General features: G+C 48.5%; 2 protein-coding genes across 3 annotated transcripts; one reads left to right on the top strand and one right to left on the bottom strand.

Annotated features, from left to right (window-relative positions):
• Window positions 1-2,253: 2,253 nt before the first annotated feature.
• On the top strand, window positions 2,254-9,334 carry LOC307214587 (transmembrane O-methyltransferase homolog; the record flags this gene model as incomplete). The annotated part of the gene is made up of 3 exons (XM_079973196.1): window positions 2,254-2,515; window positions 6,803-6,999; window positions 8,872-9,334. 3 exons carry the CDS (start codon window positions 2,254-2,256, stop codon window positions 9,190-9,192), a joined length of 780 nt encoding a protein of 259 aa, XP_079829322.1. The 3' UTR covers window positions 9,193-9,334.
• Window positions 9,335-13,185: 3,851 nt separating this feature from the next.
• On the bottom strand, window positions 13,186-17,713 carry ANAPC15 (anaphase promoting complex subunit 15). 2 transcript variants are annotated; one of them, XM_079974239.1, is made up of 5 exons: window positions 17,607-17,713; window positions 15,543-15,668; window positions 15,063-15,122; window positions 13,925-14,065; window positions 13,186-13,639 (listed from the first exon to the last, which is right to left on the bottom strand). In XM_079974239.1, the coding sequence occupies exons 1-5, from the start codon at window positions 17,670-17,672 to the stop codon at window positions 13,592-13,594; spliced, it is 441 nt and encodes a 146-aa protein (XP_079830365.1). In that variant the 5' UTR covers window positions 17,673-17,713; the 3' UTR covers window positions 13,186-13,591. The 2 variants fall into 2 exon arrangements, with proteins under 2 accessions (XP_079830365.1, XP_079830366.1); XM_079974240.1 differs by having other exon boundaries at window positions 13,925-14,062.
• Window positions 17,714-17,948: the final 235 nt, after the last annotated feature.

The raw sequence follows: 17,948 nt of genomic DNA, 5'->3' as shown, positions 1-17,948 counted from the left end.
CAACCCTGTGAGGTAGGGCAGGCTGAGAGGCAGCGACAGGCCCCCGTCCCACCAAGCGAGCTTGAAGTGGTCAAATGGGAATTTGAACCCTGGTCTCTCCAAAGTCTTAGTCCGACACTCTAACCCAGGGGTCAGCAGCCTTTTTCAGCAGGGGGCCGGTCCACCATCCCTCAGACCATGTTGGGGGCCGGACTATATTTTGAAAAGGAAAAAAATGAATGAATTCCTATGCCCCACAAATAGCCCAGAGATGCATTGTAAATAAAAGGACATATTCCTCTCATATAAAAACACGCTGATTCCCAGACCGTCCGTGGGCTGGATTGAGAAGGCGATTGGGCCGCATCCAGCCCCCGGGCCTTAGGTTGCCTACCCCTGCTCTAACCACTACACCCCACTGATTCTTGGTCACTCCCAGAGCTCAGAATCCATGAGGAAACCAATTCCCTTTGGTTTATTACTCATTCTATTAAACTGCTCCACACAGATCCTACCCCCGAAAGTTCTTTGCAAAACGCATGAGGTTATTTCTTTGTCTTTTTGGACCCCCCCCCCATTCCCTTCTGATGATAAAATGACGGCTGTATAATAGTTGCCTCTACAATTTCACATGCTGAATGACCACCTTATGGCGAACTATATCTGTCCAATGACAGCTGGCACTGATGTTACAGAACTATCCCCGCCCAGAAGAGTTGATGTGGATACCAAATTCAAAAGACACCCCTATCTATACTGGAGGTCTCTTAAAAGCAAGGCAGGCAGCCAGCAGTTATCCTGGATGTGGTTTGTTAGAAAAGTTACATGCTTTGGAATAATGCAGTCTGGGTGGAGGGTCTCACTGACTGTGAGGTGTAGTGGTTAGAGTGCCAGACTCTTTACAACCAATGGAGGAACATGCCTTTGGGGCTGAAGTCAAACTGCTGGAAGGCTGCAGTGCCTACTGTAGAGACTGATAGAGGAGAGACATGTTTTGTTGCAGCTGGGGCAGAGGAAGGCATCCGGTTGTGTTGCTGCAGATGCACCCAGGCATTTCTTCTCTCTGTGCTCCTCCCAGAGGTCATTCCTCCTCTGGTCACTGCTACAGATAAACAACTCAACTACCTGTCTCCAGGCACTGCAGTCGTCCGCAAGGGATTCCCACAGGGCAGGTTGGTGCTGCCAGCCCTCATGGCATGTTTGCAGACATCTTCGTAGCGAAGTTAATCTGCCAACTGGCCTTGCGCTGAAGCCAGCTCCCGGTAGAGAACATCCTTAGAATCATAGAATCATAGAGTTGGAAGAGACCACAAGGGCCATCGAGTCCAACCCCCTGCCAAGCAGGAAACACCATCAGAGCACTCCTGACATATGGTTGTCAAGCCTCTGCTTAAAGACCTCCAAAGAAGGAGACTCCACCACACTCCTTGACAGCAAATTCCACTGTCGAACAACTCTTACTGTCAGGAAGTTCTTCCTAATGTTTAGGTGGAATCTTTTTTCTTGTAGTTTGGAACCATTGCTCCGTGTCCTTGGGGACCTTGCATCTTCCATTCTGTGAATGTGACCAAGCCAGCGTAGACAGGAATGTGAACAGGCTGGGGGTGTGGGCTTAGAAGAGCACATCTTTGTTTGAAAGCCACCACCAGTGTGGTGTAATGGTTAAGAGTGGTGGACTCGTAATCTGGTGAACCGGGTTCGCGTCTCCGCTCCTCCACATGCAGCTGCTGGGTGACCTTGGGCCAGTCACACTTCTCTGAAGTCTCTCAGCCCCACTCACCTCACAGAGTGTTTGTTGTGGGGGAGGAAGGGAAAGGAGATTGTGAGCCGCTTTGAGACTCCTTCGGGTAGTGATAAAGCGGGATATCAAATCCAAACTCCTCCTCCTCTTCTTCTTCTTCTTCTTCTTCTTCTTCTTCTTCTTCTTCTTCTTCTTCTTCTTCTTCTTCACCAATAAGGTCTTCTCCTGCATCCCCACCAAAGATGTCTGAGAGGGTGGTGGGACAGAGAGAAGGGCTTCCCCCCGGGCAGATTCGTTTGGGAAAAAACACTCCTTCAGATATCCTGGGCCCAAGACATATAAAAGGGACTAACGGTGTCTATTCATGTCTCCTTAGAAGTAAGTCCCATCCAGATCCGTGAGGTTTGCTCCCAGGGAAATAAACATGAGACTGCAGGCTGATCAAGAGTTTGGGGGGTGTCACCCAGGCCTCCCCTGCCCCGCTTGTGTCTCCCCAGGTCTGAGGACGGCAGACGGCTTCTCAGCACACTGCCATGGTCTCCCCGGCGATTGCGCTGGCGTTCATCCCTTTCGTGGTGACGCTGCTCATCCGCTACCGGCACTACTTCTGCCTCTTTTACCGGGCGGTGCTGGTGCGGCGGGTGCGAGACTACCTGACGGGCATCCCCAAGGAAGAGAGGGCCTTCCAGTACGTCTTGACCCACACCATCCCGGGAGACCCCCAGCACATCTTGGAGACCTTTGACCACTGGAGCTACCACTGCGAGTATCTCAGCAACTTGGGACCCCAGAAAGGTGTGCGATGGGGACGGGGGAATGTCCCTGTTTGCATCTGAGAAATGTTGGAGGGGATGGAATAGGACGTCCTGATTTTCATGGGAGAAATGTTGGAGGGGATGGAATAAGACGTCCTGATTTTCATGGGAGAAATGTTGGAGGGGATGGAAGAGGACGTCCTGATTTTCATGGGAGAAATGTTGGAGGGGATGGAAGAGGACGTCCTGATTTTCATGGGAGAAATGTTGGAGGGGATGGAATAAGACGTCCTGATTTTCATGGGAGAAATGTTGGAGGGGATGGAAGAGGACGTCCTGATTTTCATGGGAGAAATGTTGGAGGGGATGGAATAAGACGTCCTGATTTTCATGGGAGAAATGTTGGAGGGGATGGAATAAGACGTCCTGATTTTCATGGGAGAAATGTTGGAGGGGATGGAATTGGACGTCCCTGTTTCCATCGGAGAAATGTTGGAGGGGATGGAATAGGACGTCCTGATTTTCATGGGAGAAATGTTGGAGGGGATGGAATAGGACGTCCTGATTTTCATGGGAGAAATGTTGGAGGGGATGGAATAGGACGTCCTGATTTTCATGGGAGAAATGCTGGAGGGGATGGAATAGGACGTCCTGATTTTCATGGGAGAAATGTTGGAGGGGATGGAATTGGACGTCCCTGTTTCCATCGGAGAAATGTTGGAGGGGATGGAATAGGACGTCACTGTTTCCATTGGGAGAAATGGAATAGAACGTCCTTGTTTTTACTGGAGAATTGTCAGAGGGGATCGAATAGGACATCCCTATTTTCACCAGAGATATGTTGGATGGGATGGGAATGCAGTGAGGAATCCTGGATCCGTCTGTTTTTAATTTGCCTCTGTTTCTCTCTGAACAACCTACCCCATGTTGAAGGCCTGAGACACGATGCGATTGCCTTGGCCCCTTGACTTAATCAAGTGGCGGGGAGTTCCAGGGAATGGGCTCTTCTTAGGTCTAACTGTAATGAGAGGGAGAGCACACACTGGCAAGGACATAAGCAGAGGTGCCCAAACTTTTTTCAAAGAGGGCCAGATTTGATGAACTGAGGGCCGGATTAGACCCCCGAAACGGACTTTGGACATGTCTGACATAAGGAGAGCCATGCTAGAACATTGCAGGGGGTTGGACTAGATGATCCTTGGGTCCCTTCAGAGGCACAACAGCAGAGAAAGAAAATGGCCACCATGTCTAGCAGCTGTCTCCTCCGTGAATTTGTCGAATCTTCTATTAAAGCCATCCAAGCTGCTGGCCCTCACTGCCTCCTGGGGGAGGGAATTCTGTAGTTTTAAAACTTCCTGTTGCCCCTTCAAGATGCTGTTTTATTAGATGCATCGTATTGGCCCGAATATAAGCCGCACCTGAATATAAGTCACACCTTTAAAATTCGGGGGGGGGGGGGGAGAAAATTCTGCAGTCACTCACACCCGTTTCATTTTACCGTATGTCTGTTTCAGCAGCGATATCATCAAAGCCAATTTTTGTTAGGTCGCAAATTTAAGCCGCACTGTAACTTTCCACGATCAGAATTTGGGGGGGGAAGTGAGGCTTATATTCAGGCCAATACAGTATATCTACACATTTAGAAGCAGATCATAGCGGAAGCAATCAAACTTGTAAAGCAGGCAGCAGAACTGCTGATCCCGCATCAGAGTTTTTTATTTATAGCTGTGGCCGTTTTTTTGTGGTTTTAGTCTAGATAGAATTTTGGGCATACGTTGTACTAATGTCAGTTGCAGTAATCAGTGACCTGCCCTGGAAATATTTGGTGAAGGGCAGGCTAGAAGCACAAATCGCAAATAGATAAGGCCAGGTCACACAATCCCTCTTTCTTTCTGCTTATTTAAAGTGCTCCAGACCGCCTCTGGTAGAAGGCTGTGCCAAAGACTAGAGAGACCGCGGCAGGCATTAAGGAATGTAGAACCACAGAATTGCAGAGCTGGAAAGGTTTCCTAAGCATCATCTAGTCCAACCCCCTGCCATTTACAGCAGTGATGTCCAAACTTTTTCAAAGAGGGCCAGATTTGATGAAGTGAAGGGCCAACCAGAGAGCCAACCAAAATTGTTGAGCTTTTTTTAGAATAGAAGCTGTTGAGCTTCTTTTAGGATTGAAGTTGTTGAGGTTTTTTTTGGGCTTTTACCCCAGGAAATTAATTAATTAATTAATTAATTAATTAATAATAATAATAATAATAATAATAGTAATAAATACCCTGCCCTCCCCGGCTAGGGCTCAGAGCTGCTAACATCAGTAAAATTACAGGAAAAACATAACAGGGGGGAAAAACAACCCCAATTTAAAATACAGGTTAAAATGCAGCCTCGTTTTAAAAGTAGCCCATTGATCAAAACCAAAAGGGGAGGGCAGCATAAGGGTCAGACTGAGTCCAAACCAAAGGCCAGGTGGAACAGCTCTGTCTTGCAGACCCTGCGGAAAGATGTCAAGTCCCGCAGGGCCCTGGTCTCTTGTGACAGAGCATTCCACCAAGTCGGGGCCAGTACTGAAAAGGCCCTGGCCCTAGTTGAGACCAATAATAAACTGCCACAGGGGCCAGATTCAACCGACCGGCAGGCCGGATTACGCCCCCGAAACAGACTTTGGGCATGCCTGATTTACAGCAATCGAGCCAGGCACCTATATAACAGTTATTGAAAACAACCTGGTTTCAATGAGCTTCTAAGCTCACCATCTCTTTTAGTTATTCACTTTGGAACATCTTTTAGCCCTGATGCACCTGGGCTGTTTTAGGGACTGATTATTGCATTAATTTGCATTACAATTATTATTAAGTTATATTTCCCCCCTTATGCTTCAAGACACTCAGTATACGATTGTAAAAGAGACTCGTAGGAGCCAGTGGCATCCAGTCTCAGGTGTTCCCTCACAAGTTATTGCAGCTTTCAAACTCACCAGGGACCGGTTGGTTTTCAAAGGATGAAGTTTCAAAGCGTTTAAGTGAACCAACATTCATGAAAGAGGCACGGCGGAAGCGATTCCCACCCCCTCCCAGAGGGCCCAACCCACAGCCAACACAAGCAAAGAATCATGTTAATAGACTTTTGGTTGCTTTGTGCCAGTTTCTGGTCGAGGAGCCAACAGCGCAGCTGTAAATAGTGTCGTGCCCTGTTGCATTGGCTGCTGGCACACTGAAGCTGCCTGCCAACCGGGTTTCGGCGTCACAGCACATCCCTTAGAATTCTAGAGCTGGAAGGGACCCTGAGGATCATGTAGTCCGCCCCCCCCTTGCGGGGATTGAACCTGCAACCTGGGCGTTATCAGCACCACGCTCCAGCCAGCTAAGAGGAGAGATTGCCTCTGAGCATGGGCAGAGAGTCTTTACCTCTGGCACGGAGGAACCACAGCACTAAAGCCTTGGGCTTGGAGCCAGAGGATCACATTTCTGCCTTGATCCAGGCAGGAGTCTGAGCTCCCTAAGTCCGGCCGGCCAAAATTAGCAGGCCCCAAATAGCTTCTACAGCTATACACGCCGCACGAGACTTTAGCCCTCGGACTGTGAAGGCAGCAGCTATTCGTAGGGCCCTGGTGGCCCCCCCCCAATTTTTTTAAATTCATTTTATAACACAAATAAACAATACAAACAGAAATACAAACAATACAAATTCTTGTCTTGCCCTTATTTTTTCTAAACATTATTAGGTGAGCTTCCCCAAGTCTCCCCATCTGATTTTCATTTTACCTCATCTTTAGCAGTTTCATATATCATAAATTTTAACCATTTTTTACTTTTACCTTAAAAATCTTCACATTTCATCACTTACTAATAATACTATTTTAAAACACACTGTCTTCTACTTCTAACCCTACAGCCTATATCCACTTCCAAAGCTATTCTAAGATTTAAATATTAACGTGTTTTTTCCAAATATTCTTTAAACTTCTTCCAGTCTTCTTCCACCGTCTCTTCTCTCTGGTCTCAGAGTCTCCCGGCAAATTCGGCAAGTTCCATATAGTCCATCATCTTTGTCTGCCATTCTTCTATAGTTGGTAAATCTCGTTTCTTCCAATTCTTCGCTAGTAATATTCTTGCCTTGGTGGGCTTTTGGGTTTCACAGCCTTCCCCAAGACGGTGCCCTCCTGAGATTTCATACTCTGGCTCCCAACAGTCCTGGCCAGCCCCGTGGAGGGCACCATCTTGGAGAACGCTGTCTTAGAATAACCGCAGGGAATAAATTGGGAAGAGGTGGCTGGTTGCTGGCCACCCTCCATCCTTCCTCACCCCAAACGCAACCTTGATTTGATGCCTTCTAGCCAAGATCCTGGAGCGGCTGATCTATGAGAAGGCTCCCCTCCGAGTCTTGGAGCTGGGCACCTACTGCGGATACGCCACCATCCTCATCGCGCAGCTGTTGCCACTGGGCGCCCGGCTGTACACCGTGGAGATGGACGAGCGCAAAGCGGCCGTGGCCGAGAAGGTTATCCGCCTGGCTGGCTTCGACGATGACACCGTGAGTGCCTTGGGCTTCCACAGCTGAGTCCTTAAGCAGGTTGCCTATCAGTAGGAGGAAATAACAGAGGCCAAGCAGAGTATATTGAGAAGCAAAGCAATTAGTGTGCCTGATCTTTATTAAACTGTTGCAACAGGGTCCCCACTCATCACACGCAGGAGGGAGGAGCGACCCAGAACAATGGTGCGCAAACCCTTAGACAGTGGTACCTCTGCTTACGTACTTAATTCGTTCTGGAGGTCCGTTCTTAACCTGAAACTGTTCTTAACCTGAGGTACCACTTTAGCTAATGGGGCCTCCTGCTGCTGACGCACCGCCGGAGCACGATTTCTGTTCTCATCCTGAAGCAAAGTTCTTAACTCGAGGTAATATTTCTGGGTTAGCCGAGTCTGTAACCTGAAGCATATGTAACCTGAGGTACCACTGTACAGTCATACCTTGGGTTGAAGTTGCTTCAGGTTGAGCGCTTTCGGGTTGTGCTCCACGGCGACTCGTAAGTAACGGAACGCGTTACTTCCGGGTTTCTCTGCTCGCGCAGACGGTCTAAATGACGTCACGCGCATGCACGGAAGCGGCAAATTGTGACCCGCACATGCGCAGACGCGCAGTCACAGGTTGCATTCGCTCCAGGATGCGAACGGGGCTCCGGAACGGATCCCATTCGCATCCTGAGGTACCACTGTATACACTTTTAAAATTGCCCACCCTGTAGCCCAAGACCACCACCCCCAAAACATCATACATACATCACAGGAGGAGGCAGGTCTACAGAAGAAATACATCACAGGAGGCGGTCTACAGCAGAAATCCTGTCTGCCAGGATACCTGATAATGGTCACTTATTGCTTTACCTGGGCAGCCTGGCCATTCTTTTGCGATGGTAAATATTTGAGTCCCAGGTCATAGGCTCACCCTATTCACACCCAAATACGCCTTTAAGACAGGATTTGCAAGCAAAAGGACAGTAGGAAGGCTTTCTCCATTTGCCTCCCTTCCTGCAGGGGAATATTTGAGGTCATTGGGAGAGTCAAAATGGCTTCAGGATTGCTCTCCCGCACTATTGTGCCAATCCGTTATTGTCAGGACTTCTTCTTCCTCCCACCCCTTTGCCACCAAAGTCCGAGCTGCAGGCCTTGATTATCAAATTACCTCCCTAAAGGCATTTGGGATGACCCTGCCAACAGTACTTAACAGAAATGCCTCTGCCTCTCTTTCTTTCTTTCTTTTTTATTAAATATTTTATTTAGGATTTTCTTGTTTTACAGAAGTGTATTGCCTCGCATTTCCCCCCCCCCCCCCCAGTGTAACATTTTTACAAATCCGTTTCATTTGTTGAAGTATTAGGGGGAGAAGAAAAAAGAAAAAAAAGGGAAAAGAAAGGGGGTGGAGGGAGGGAAGATGGATGGGGGTGGGGTCAGGTGGTGGTGTTTCTATTATGCTTAATGTATGTAGAGTTTGGTGTCAGCGTTGTTTGTGTTGTTCACTTGTGTTCCTTTGGTGGTGAGAGAGTTTGGGGTTGGCCTAGGGTGTGATTGTTTGTTTGTGATTGGCTGTGGTGATCTTTGTTTTCGTGTGTGAGTGGGGTGGGTGGGTGTTTTGGATCAGGTTAGCCATATTGATTTGTATGCTGTTGGTGGATTATTGTCATTGTCTTGTTGGGCTGTGCATGTGATAAAGGGGAGCCATACCGGGGTGAAGGTGTCTTCTTCTGTTTGTCCCCGTGTCAGTTTCAGTTTGTTAGTTAATTTTTCCAGTAGGGCTGTTTCCCATACTATTTGGTACCATTGGTCCATGCTTACTCCTGACAGGTCTCTCCAGTGTCTGGTTATGGTGTTTCTGGCTGCTGAAAGTAGGTGGGCTTCTCTCGCGCAGGTGGAGCTCATCCGGGGACCCTCGCAGGAAGTCATCCCCCAGCTGAAGGAGAAATACGGGCTGAGCCACGTGGACTTCATCTTCATGGACCACTGGAAGCGCTGCTACCTGAGAGACCTGCAGCTGCTGGAGGCCCACGACCTCCTCCTGGAAGGGGCCACCATCGTGGCCGACAACATCATCTTCCCTGGCGCGCCTCATTTCATGCAGTATGTCAAGGCCTGCGGCAAGTATAAGTGGCGGATTCACAGGACCAGCCTGCAGTACTTCCGGGCCATTCCCGACGGCATGGCCCAACTCACGTGGACGGGTCTCCAGTGATGGGAGATGTCACTGTTATAGGAAAAACTGCTCCGTTTCCCTTATGGGGTATTCCAGAGCCCATACAGAGTCCTTAAGTGGGTCCCCTATCGGTAGGAGGAAATTACAGAGGCCAACCAGAGAATATTGAGAAGTGTTGCAGAAAACCCCCCCCCCCCCAATCATAGAGTTTGTACAAACATGACACACACACATGACATACGTGACACTTCTATTATAAATTCATAGAAAATCAGCCGTACATCGGATCTGTACCGTTCCACTTTTATTTTACACCTTGAAGGAAGGACAATCAAAGGAGGGTGACTTGACACAAGGCAGCCAACACGTCTGCAGCGAGCCCTACCCAGTTGGCATGCCAACCTTGATGGTCCTAGACAGAAGATCATTACACTCATAAAGGACCTGCATATGGAAGTGGATTCAGTACAGACTGAAACAAAGGACAGTGACCAGCCCTTCCCTCTGGGGGCAGGAAACAGGGAACTCCTCTTTGTCCTCAGGAATGTAATCATGGGGAGGGGGAAAGGAGGAACCGGACAGGTGACAAGACACTCAGGTTACCACCACAACTCCTCCCTGAACCCCTCCTCTTTGTGATGTGTCAATGATGTAGTTATGATGTAGTTATGATGTAGTTTTAGGGGTGTAGCATGGGGGAGTAGTAGCTAATAAAAGTTGGGGTCTTCTTTTGTTCGGGGCTTCCATCTTGTTCCACCTGGTGGCAGGTGGGAGTCCTGTCACCACAGTCTTCAATAAAGACCAAGCCTACTGGCTGCTGTTTTGCTCTGGTATTCCTGGCTGGGGTCCTTGGATTTTTTTGTGCAAGGGAGCCCTCAGATTTCTCCATTAACAGAAGCAAAGCAGCTAATAAGCCTGATCTTCAAGGAACGGTTGCAACAGGTCCCCTCTCACCACACACAGGAGAGAGAACCCTGAACAATGGTGTGCAAGGCCTTATAGAGAGTTTTGAAATTGCCCACCCAGTTGCCCAAGCCCCCCCCCCAAATCATACATACATCACAAGAAGAGGCAGTCTACAGCAGAAATCCTGCCTGCCAGGATACCTGATAATGGTCACTGATTGCATTACCTGGGCAGCCTGGCCATTCTTTTGTGATGGTTAATACTTTAGTTCCTGAATCCAGGTCACAGGCTCACCCTATTCACACCCAAATACGCCTTTAAGACAGGATTTGCAAGCAAAAAGACAAAGGGAAGGCTTCCCCCATTTGCCTCCCTTACTGCAGAGGAATATTTGAGGCCATTGGGAGAGTCAAAATGGCCCCAGGATTGCTCTCCTGTACTATTTCAGACACATGGTTCATATATTTAGATATGTGTGCATTTATGAACATTTATTCTAGATTTGAGACCTTAAAATTCTTATAACATCGCCAATGGGGGCCTAGACAGCTCCTTCCTCAAGAGCCTGAGATGCGGCTATAAAGAGATGGGGTGGTCTCCTTCCTTGCAGGGAAGGAGAGCAAAGGAAGATCCTGTCCTGGTTTGCACACCCCTGCAAACAGCCATGGAAATGGCACCAATATAACGAAAGCAAAATGACTCTGTTCTCACGCAAATTTCCCGTTTTTGGGTGGGTACTGAAGACCTGCTAACACTCATCTCCTAGCGCAAGACCGGCCAGTTTTTAAGCTGATCTATTTATTTCTTTATTTACTTTGAGTCACTGGGGAATGCAGATCTGACTTCCCCTTGGAAGGCCTTGCCAGATGGTAGAATTGAGGCAAGTGAGCTATTTGGATGTTGCAATTATCAACTGGCAGTTTGAAATCTTCTCTGCCAGCAAACAAAAAAAGCCCCGAGACTTCTCGATTGGAACTGATTAACAGGCCTCAGTCTAGTTCAAGGCGGTTCAAAAACAAGGCAAAAGGTAAACACTGTGAATTATATTTATAAATCTAACTTGAATGACTTTAGAGAATAAAACGATCTGCCCTGACTCCAACTGTCTTTTTTTCAGTCTGAACAAAATACCAGGGGCAAATGGATGGGGCTTTAAAATTAAAGGAAGGAGTTAGCAAATAGCGGGACGCGGGTGGCGCTGTGGGTTAAACCACAGAGCCTAGGACTTGCTGATCAGAAGGTCGGTGGTTTGAATCCCCGCGACGGGGTGAGCTCCCGTTGCTCGGTCCCTGCTCCTGCCAACCTAGCAGTTCAAAAGCACATCAAAGTCCAAGTAGATAAATAGGTACTACTCCGGCGGGAAGGCAAAGGCGTTTCCGTGCGCTGTTCTGGTTCACCAGAAGCGGCTTAGTCATGCTGGCCACATGACCCGGAAAAACTCTCTGTGGACAAACATTGGCTCTCTCGGCCAGTAAAGCGAGATGAGCGCCGCAACCCCAGAGTCATTCGTGACTGGACTTAACTGTCAGGGGTCCTTTACCTTTATACCTGGCAACATTTCTCTGAAATGTTTGAAAGCACGTCAAAGTCCAAGTAGATAAAGGTAAACAGTGTTTCCGTGCGCTGCTCTGGTTCGCCAGAAGCGGCTTAGTCATGCTGGCCACATGACCCGGAAGCTGTACGCCAGCTCCCTCGGCCAATAAAGCAAGATGAGCGCTGCAACCCCAGAGTCGGTCATGACTGGACCTAATGGTTAGGGGTCCCTTTATCTTTACCTAGCAAATAGCACCTCTCCTAGATGGCCAGGGATTGCAGTGTTTAGATGGGCTTTGCTCAAAGGTCAGTTACCAAATGAGCCAATCTCAGAACCACAGCAAATTTTACAACACCCTGACTGACTGAAGACCAAGAGAAAAACCATCACAAATTCCTTGTACTCATCAATTTAATCAGATTTCTGTCCTGCAATCACCGATGTCACCAAAGCAGCTTACAATAACAAAATTTTATTTAAAAACTACTATAAAAACAGCAGTGCAGGCGAAATCTGTGAAACCAGGCCATTAAAACACCAAACAACAGAGGATGATTAAACAGGGGCTCAGACATTATTTCAAGTTAAAACAAAATAAAAAAATTCCTTCCAGTAGCACCTTAAAGACCAACTAAGTTAGTTCTTGGTATGAGCTTTCGTGTGCATGCACACAGGTATCTGAAGAAGTGTGCATGCACACGAAAGCTCATACCAAGAACTAACTTAGTTGGTCTTTAAGGAAGGAATTTTTTTATTTTGTTTTGACTATGGCAGACCAACACGGCTACCTATCTGTAACTGGAATTATTTCAAGTTGTTAGAGAACAGGCCAGACTTAGCCTGGTGCCAAAAAAGCAATGAAAGGTCCAAGATAAATATCATCAGGGAGGAATTCTCACAATTTGGGCACCTTCCCTCTCTATAGTAACCTCCTGCCACCCCACCCTGTTTAACCTCCAAGCAAATTGGATCACACTTCTCAGGCAATACACTTTTTCACTAATGCCTCTTAAAATATTAGCGGCACAACAAATTCCCTGCATTGTTTGCGCTGTCGAGCCTGCCTGTTATTTCGCACACCAGTTCTGTTCCAAACTGAATTTCTGCCTCGGCTACAGTCTGCAGGCATTGTTTAAAGAGCAGGAATTGGCTACGCTCTGCCCTCTGTGGTCGGACACATCAATGCTTCTGAACACCACTTGCTGAAAAAACACACGGAGAGATGCTCTTGTACTCAGATCCTGCGTGGGGGTTTGCCACAGGCGTTTGGAGACCCACTATGAGAACAAGATGCTAGCCTAGATGGGCCCCTATTGGCCTGACCCAGTAGGCTCTTCTCAGATGGCTCAGTCAGTAGAGCATGAGACTTTAATCTCAAGGTCATGGGTTTGAATCCCATGTTGGGCAAAAAAAATTCCTGCATTGCAGGAGTTGGACTAGATGATCCTCGTGTCCCTTCCAATTCTACGATTCTAAGAGTCTTTGATTCTTACATTCTTTTCTCAGAGGTGTGCAGGCAATTCCCCACCAACACCACTGTGATGGAGCCTCAAACCACATGCCAGGGTGGAGAAGAAAAAACATAGGCCAGATAACAAAAGAAAAAGGTTTATTGACAAAACTGTTTCTGCCGAGAGCAGAAAACACACACACACACACACACACACACACACACACCCAAACGCAAACAAAAGACCGGCTGCCTTTGCTGCCAAAGTCAAGTGCTGAACCTCAACTCCTTTCCTCTCTGGAGTTTTTAGCTGCCTCAAACACTTCAGCAGAATGACAACGAACGAGCCCAGCGGGGCAGCACTTCTGCGGCAGGGATGGGGGCAGGAATGGGTCCCACTTCCCAGCCAGGATTCAGGGCAGGCCTGGATCACACACATGCACCAGCCTGCTTTGCAAACGGCCCGGCTCGGGGAGACATTCCCCTCCTTTCCTGCTCCACGGAGGACAGATACACATCCAAAGGCTGGATTGAGTTCTTTTGGGAATCTAGATCATCCACTGGTCCTGATCTTGCTCTGCTCCTTCCATATCCACCTGGGGAGGGACACAAAACGATGAATTGCTAAGAGACCAAGCTGAAAGGGAAGCCACTGCAAATGGACAGACTCTTGTGAGGATGTGAGCTACGTGCCCAGGCCCCCTGAGTTGCTCAGCTCCTTCAGCACTGCACCTCTGCTGAGGACCTCCTTGTATGCACTGCTGCCTCCCTCATGGTCCGCTGTCTGGCTACAAGGGCGCCCCAGTGAATCCCACAGAATTCTTCCCAGATCTAGACGTGGGAACGAGGAAGCCAAGACCCATGAGGAGCCCCCTACCAACCTCATTGATCTCCCCATCATCCGGAGACTCGTTGTAGTCGTTCATCTCGTCCATGTCTTGCATGTCCTCATCATCTTCGGAGTCTTCCTCACTGTCCTCGTCATCTTCGTCATCCTCTTCCTCCTCCTCGTCATAAGTCTGCTAAGGCAAAGCAAAGGCGCAGCCGTCACTTTCCTGCCAGCCTCTCCTCCCAGCTCCTGTGCGCCACAGAGCCCTTGTCCACAATGTGGGATCTTTCCTGTTCCAGCCCCTGGTCAACAGCTGACTTAACTGGCTGCTTAATGTTTTGCAAACTGCCTTGATACGGCTGTTACCGTTAAAGGTGATATAACAATATTTCAAATAAATTCAACCATGTGGCTTACCATGTAAGCCCTCAAGACAATATTACAATTTGTCTACACCCCTGATATCCTCAAGGCGGATTGCAGCTTTAAAACGCAGGAAGTTCCTCTCAATCCTGCAAGCTCTCCTAAATGATATGAAACACCTGTCTCAGTTCCTTTCCCTTTCTTACACATGTCACAATCTTCTTAAAAGGAGTCCAGGATTTCTCCGCTCTTTTGTAGCTCCTAAAGGGTAAGCCTAGAATTTCTCACATCCTCATTAAGCCTAGAAGGCCTTGTGCTTTTGTGCTATCTCCCTGCAAGATATAGGTGCCTGTTTTTCTGCAGAAGATGGTTATAATATAGTTATAATAGCAACCAGGAGAGCAGTAACCATTCCACTTTTAAGAGCAACCAGGGAATGGCTCAATAGGTACCAGAAAGTTTAGGTTGGCAGAGGAGTGATGATATGGGGGTGGCAATTGTGAGATTCTGATGTAAATGGTCCAATCGAGAGGAACCATGAGAGGAAAGGACCCATGAGATGGAGTGAAGCCATTAGGCATATCTAAGATAAGTGACGGAGGTGGAGGTAATCCCAGGGCAACAAGACTCTTTCCTCTGGTGTGTTATCATTATCTAAGTATGCGATGGTGGTGATGATGATGATGATGATGATAATAATAATAATAATAATAATGGCAGCCCATAACCTGCCCAAATCCATAGCTCCTTGAACAAACCCTCCCAATCTAGGTGCAGAACACCCCCGCCCCACCCCAGAGTATCCCAAGGGCTGACAAGGTTGTTACCTCGGAGGCAGGCTTCCCAATTGGGACCAAGTTGTTATCTTTCTCAGCGATGCTCTGCAGCTGTGACAAAGGGAGAAAATGTTAAATTAATTCAGAGAGACTATCAAGAACATCCAGAAGGAAAGTTCAAAATGAAGACAGGTGAATTGGGGGGGAAAGCGGGGGAAAGGACAGGCTTTCCAAAGGACAAAGTATGAGATTGCCCTCAGGAAAAAGCTCTTTCTTTTTCCTGTTCACTACACAGAAGCATAGAGTTTAAAGGACCACCAGAGTCCTCCAGTCCAACCAATCACAGCTCAAGAATCCCCGACAGGTGGCCAGCCAGCCTCTGTTTACAAACCTCCAAAGTGGAGAGGCCACCACTTTTGAACAGCTCTTACTGTTAGAAAGTTCTTCCTAATGTTTGGCTGGCTCCATCCGACAGCCCTGCTCCTTCCTCTTCTTTATTCCCAAAGTCCCCTCTCTCCTTGCATGGCTCACCCAGGCCTGATGCTGCTGTTCTTGCTGCTGAAGCTCATTCTCATCCACACATGGCCGGTCCAGGTTAAACCACAGCGCCTCAGTGACTCGTGGGAAGAGGGAAGGAAAGAGTGTGGACATGTCTTCCTGAGGGATTGGGAGAAGAAAAATGGTTGGAAAAGCACTACAGTGCTACCTCTGTGTACCATTCCGGAGCCCCATTTTCATCCTGAAGAGAATGCAACCCGCTTCTGTGCATGCGTGTGACGTCATTTTGAGTGTTTGCACATGCGCGAGTGGTGAAGCCCTGAAGTAACGCTAACGCATTCCGTTACTTCTGGGTCGCTGCGGAGCGCAACCCGAAGCTACTTCAACCCGAGGTATGACTGTATAGTCAGCTATGGGACTATAAAGGACAGGGGCAGGTCTGATCCTGTGTCCCTAAGAAACGATCCTTCACTCATCGACCACACAGCCAAACCATTGCCACATTGTACCAAGGGATTCCAGGCACAGGCAGTACCCAACACATGGTCCTCAGCAAACACAATTCAACCTCCTAGTGCTAGAAAAATGAATACTTGACGCTAACACATGTAAATGAAGCAACATTGGTTCGTTTGCATTCTTTTGGATTGGATGTATCGCAGGCATCTCAGAGGACCAAGGTAAAGGACCCCTGGATAGTTATGTCCAGTCAAAGGTGACTATGGGGTGGGGCACTCATCTCGTTTTCAGGCCAAGAGAGCCGGCGTTTGTTCAGAGACAGCTTTCTGAGTCATGTGGCCAGCATGACTAAACTGCTTCCCGCGCAATGGAACACCATGACAGAAACCAGAGCGCATGGAAATGCAGTTTATCTTCCCGCCACCTATTTATCTACTTGAACTAGTGTGCTTTCAAATTACTAGGTTGATGCTTTTGAATTCTGGTGCTGGAGGAGACTCGAGAGTCCCATGGACTGCAAGAAGATCAAACGTATCCATTCTGAAGGAAATCAGCCCTGAGTGCTCACTGGAAGGACAGATCCTGAAGCTGAGGCTCCAATACTTTGGCCACCTCATGAGAAGAGAAGACTCCCTGGAAAAGACCCTGATGTTGGGAAAGATGGAGGGCACAAGGAGAAGGGGACGACAGAGGACGAGATGGTTGGACAGTGTTCTCGAAGCTACCAGCATGAGTTTGACCAAACTGCGGGAGGCAGTGGAAGACAGGAGTGCCTGGCGTGCTCTGGTCCAGGGGGTCACAAAGAGGCGGACACGACTAAACAACAACAACAAAGGCAACAAGGGAACTGAGTGGAGCTGCACTTAATTGCATCCTGAATGATAAATATAGGACTAATAAGGCAAGCAGTTTATCACATGGTGAAAGTTTTCCAGGGCGGTTCACAGCACAAGAGTGGCTGGGGAAGCCCAGCCAGATGGGCGGGGTATAAATAATAAATTGTTGTTGTTGTTGTTATTGTTGTTGTTGTTGTTTAGTCGTTTCACAATCTGTCCTTCCAGTGAGCACTCAGGGCTGATTTCCTTCAGAATGGAGAGGTTGGATCTTCTTATAGTCCATGGGACTCTCAAGAGTCTCCTCCAGCACCAGAATTCAAAAGCATCAATTCTTCGGTGATCAGCCTTCTTGATGGTCCAGCTCTCACTTCCATACATCACTACGGGGAAAACTATAGCTTTAACTATACGGACCTTTGTTGGTAAGGTGATGTCTCTGCTTATTATTCTATTACAAGATGAGAAACAAATAAAAATAATCATTACAATTATAATATAATATTAAGCAAGGGACGGAGCTGGGGGCACCGCCTTCTCTCCCTCCCTCTATGGGGTCAGGATTCTCCCCCCCCACAGGCCCAGGAATACTTGGTGGGGCCTTTGGGGGGTCACAGAGTGAGACCCCCCCGCACCTACTTTAGGCACTGCCCGGGGGTGTTAAAAGGGCTCCCCTGCAAGCCAAAGGTCATGACCTCCAGCGGCCAACAGCATCCGGGTCATTGAGCCCGCGGTGCCCCCGGTCCCTCCCCCCCCGTGCATCTCCTTCTCTCCTGCCCCCCTTCCCCTTCCCCTCTCCCCTCACCTCCCACTTCGTTGCTGAGGGAGAAGCCGTCCCCGGTTCGAATCCCCCATGCCCCCGGAAGCGCATCTACCATGCCCCGGAAGCGCTCTGCGGCGGTGGGGAGGGTCTTGTTTGTTTCCCCCAACATCGTTCACCGGAATTGTTCCCCCCTCTTCACTTTTTTCTAGCTCTAGGTTTTCTACGCGGCCAGTGCGCAGGCGCGTGGGTGGAGCCTCCTCGTCCCCGGCGGCTCCCCGCCCCTCCCAGGAGGATTCCTGCGCGCCTGCGCAGTGGAGCCCTGTAGCGTCTCTGCGAGGGGCGTGTTTAATCAGGCGCTTATCCATGCAGCTGTTGAGGAGGGAG

This window comes from Podarcis cretensis (genome assembly GCF_951804945.1).
Source record: "Podarcis cretensis genome assembly, chromosome: 4".
NCBI lineage: Eukaryota > Metazoa > Chordata > Lepidosauria > Squamata > Lacertidae > Podarcis > Podarcis cretensis.
This window is presented reverse-complemented; position numbering and strand designations above follow the sequence as displayed.

Excerpts from the sequence above, each read along its gene's own strand:
- ANAPC15 (XM_079974239.1), bottom strand. The coding sequence starts at position 17,672 with ATGCGCTTCCGGGGGCATGGGGGATTCGAACCGGGGACGGCTTCTCCC. Across the intron at positions 14,066-15,062 it reads TTGGGAAGCCTGCCTCCGAG|CAGACTTATGACGAGGAGGA; the intron begins GTAACAACCTTG and ends GCTTTGCCTTAG. Across the intron at positions 13,640-13,924 it reads ATGATGGGGAGATCAATGAG|GTGGATATGGAAGGAGCAGA; the intron begins GTTGGTAGGGGG and ends GTCCCTCCCCAG.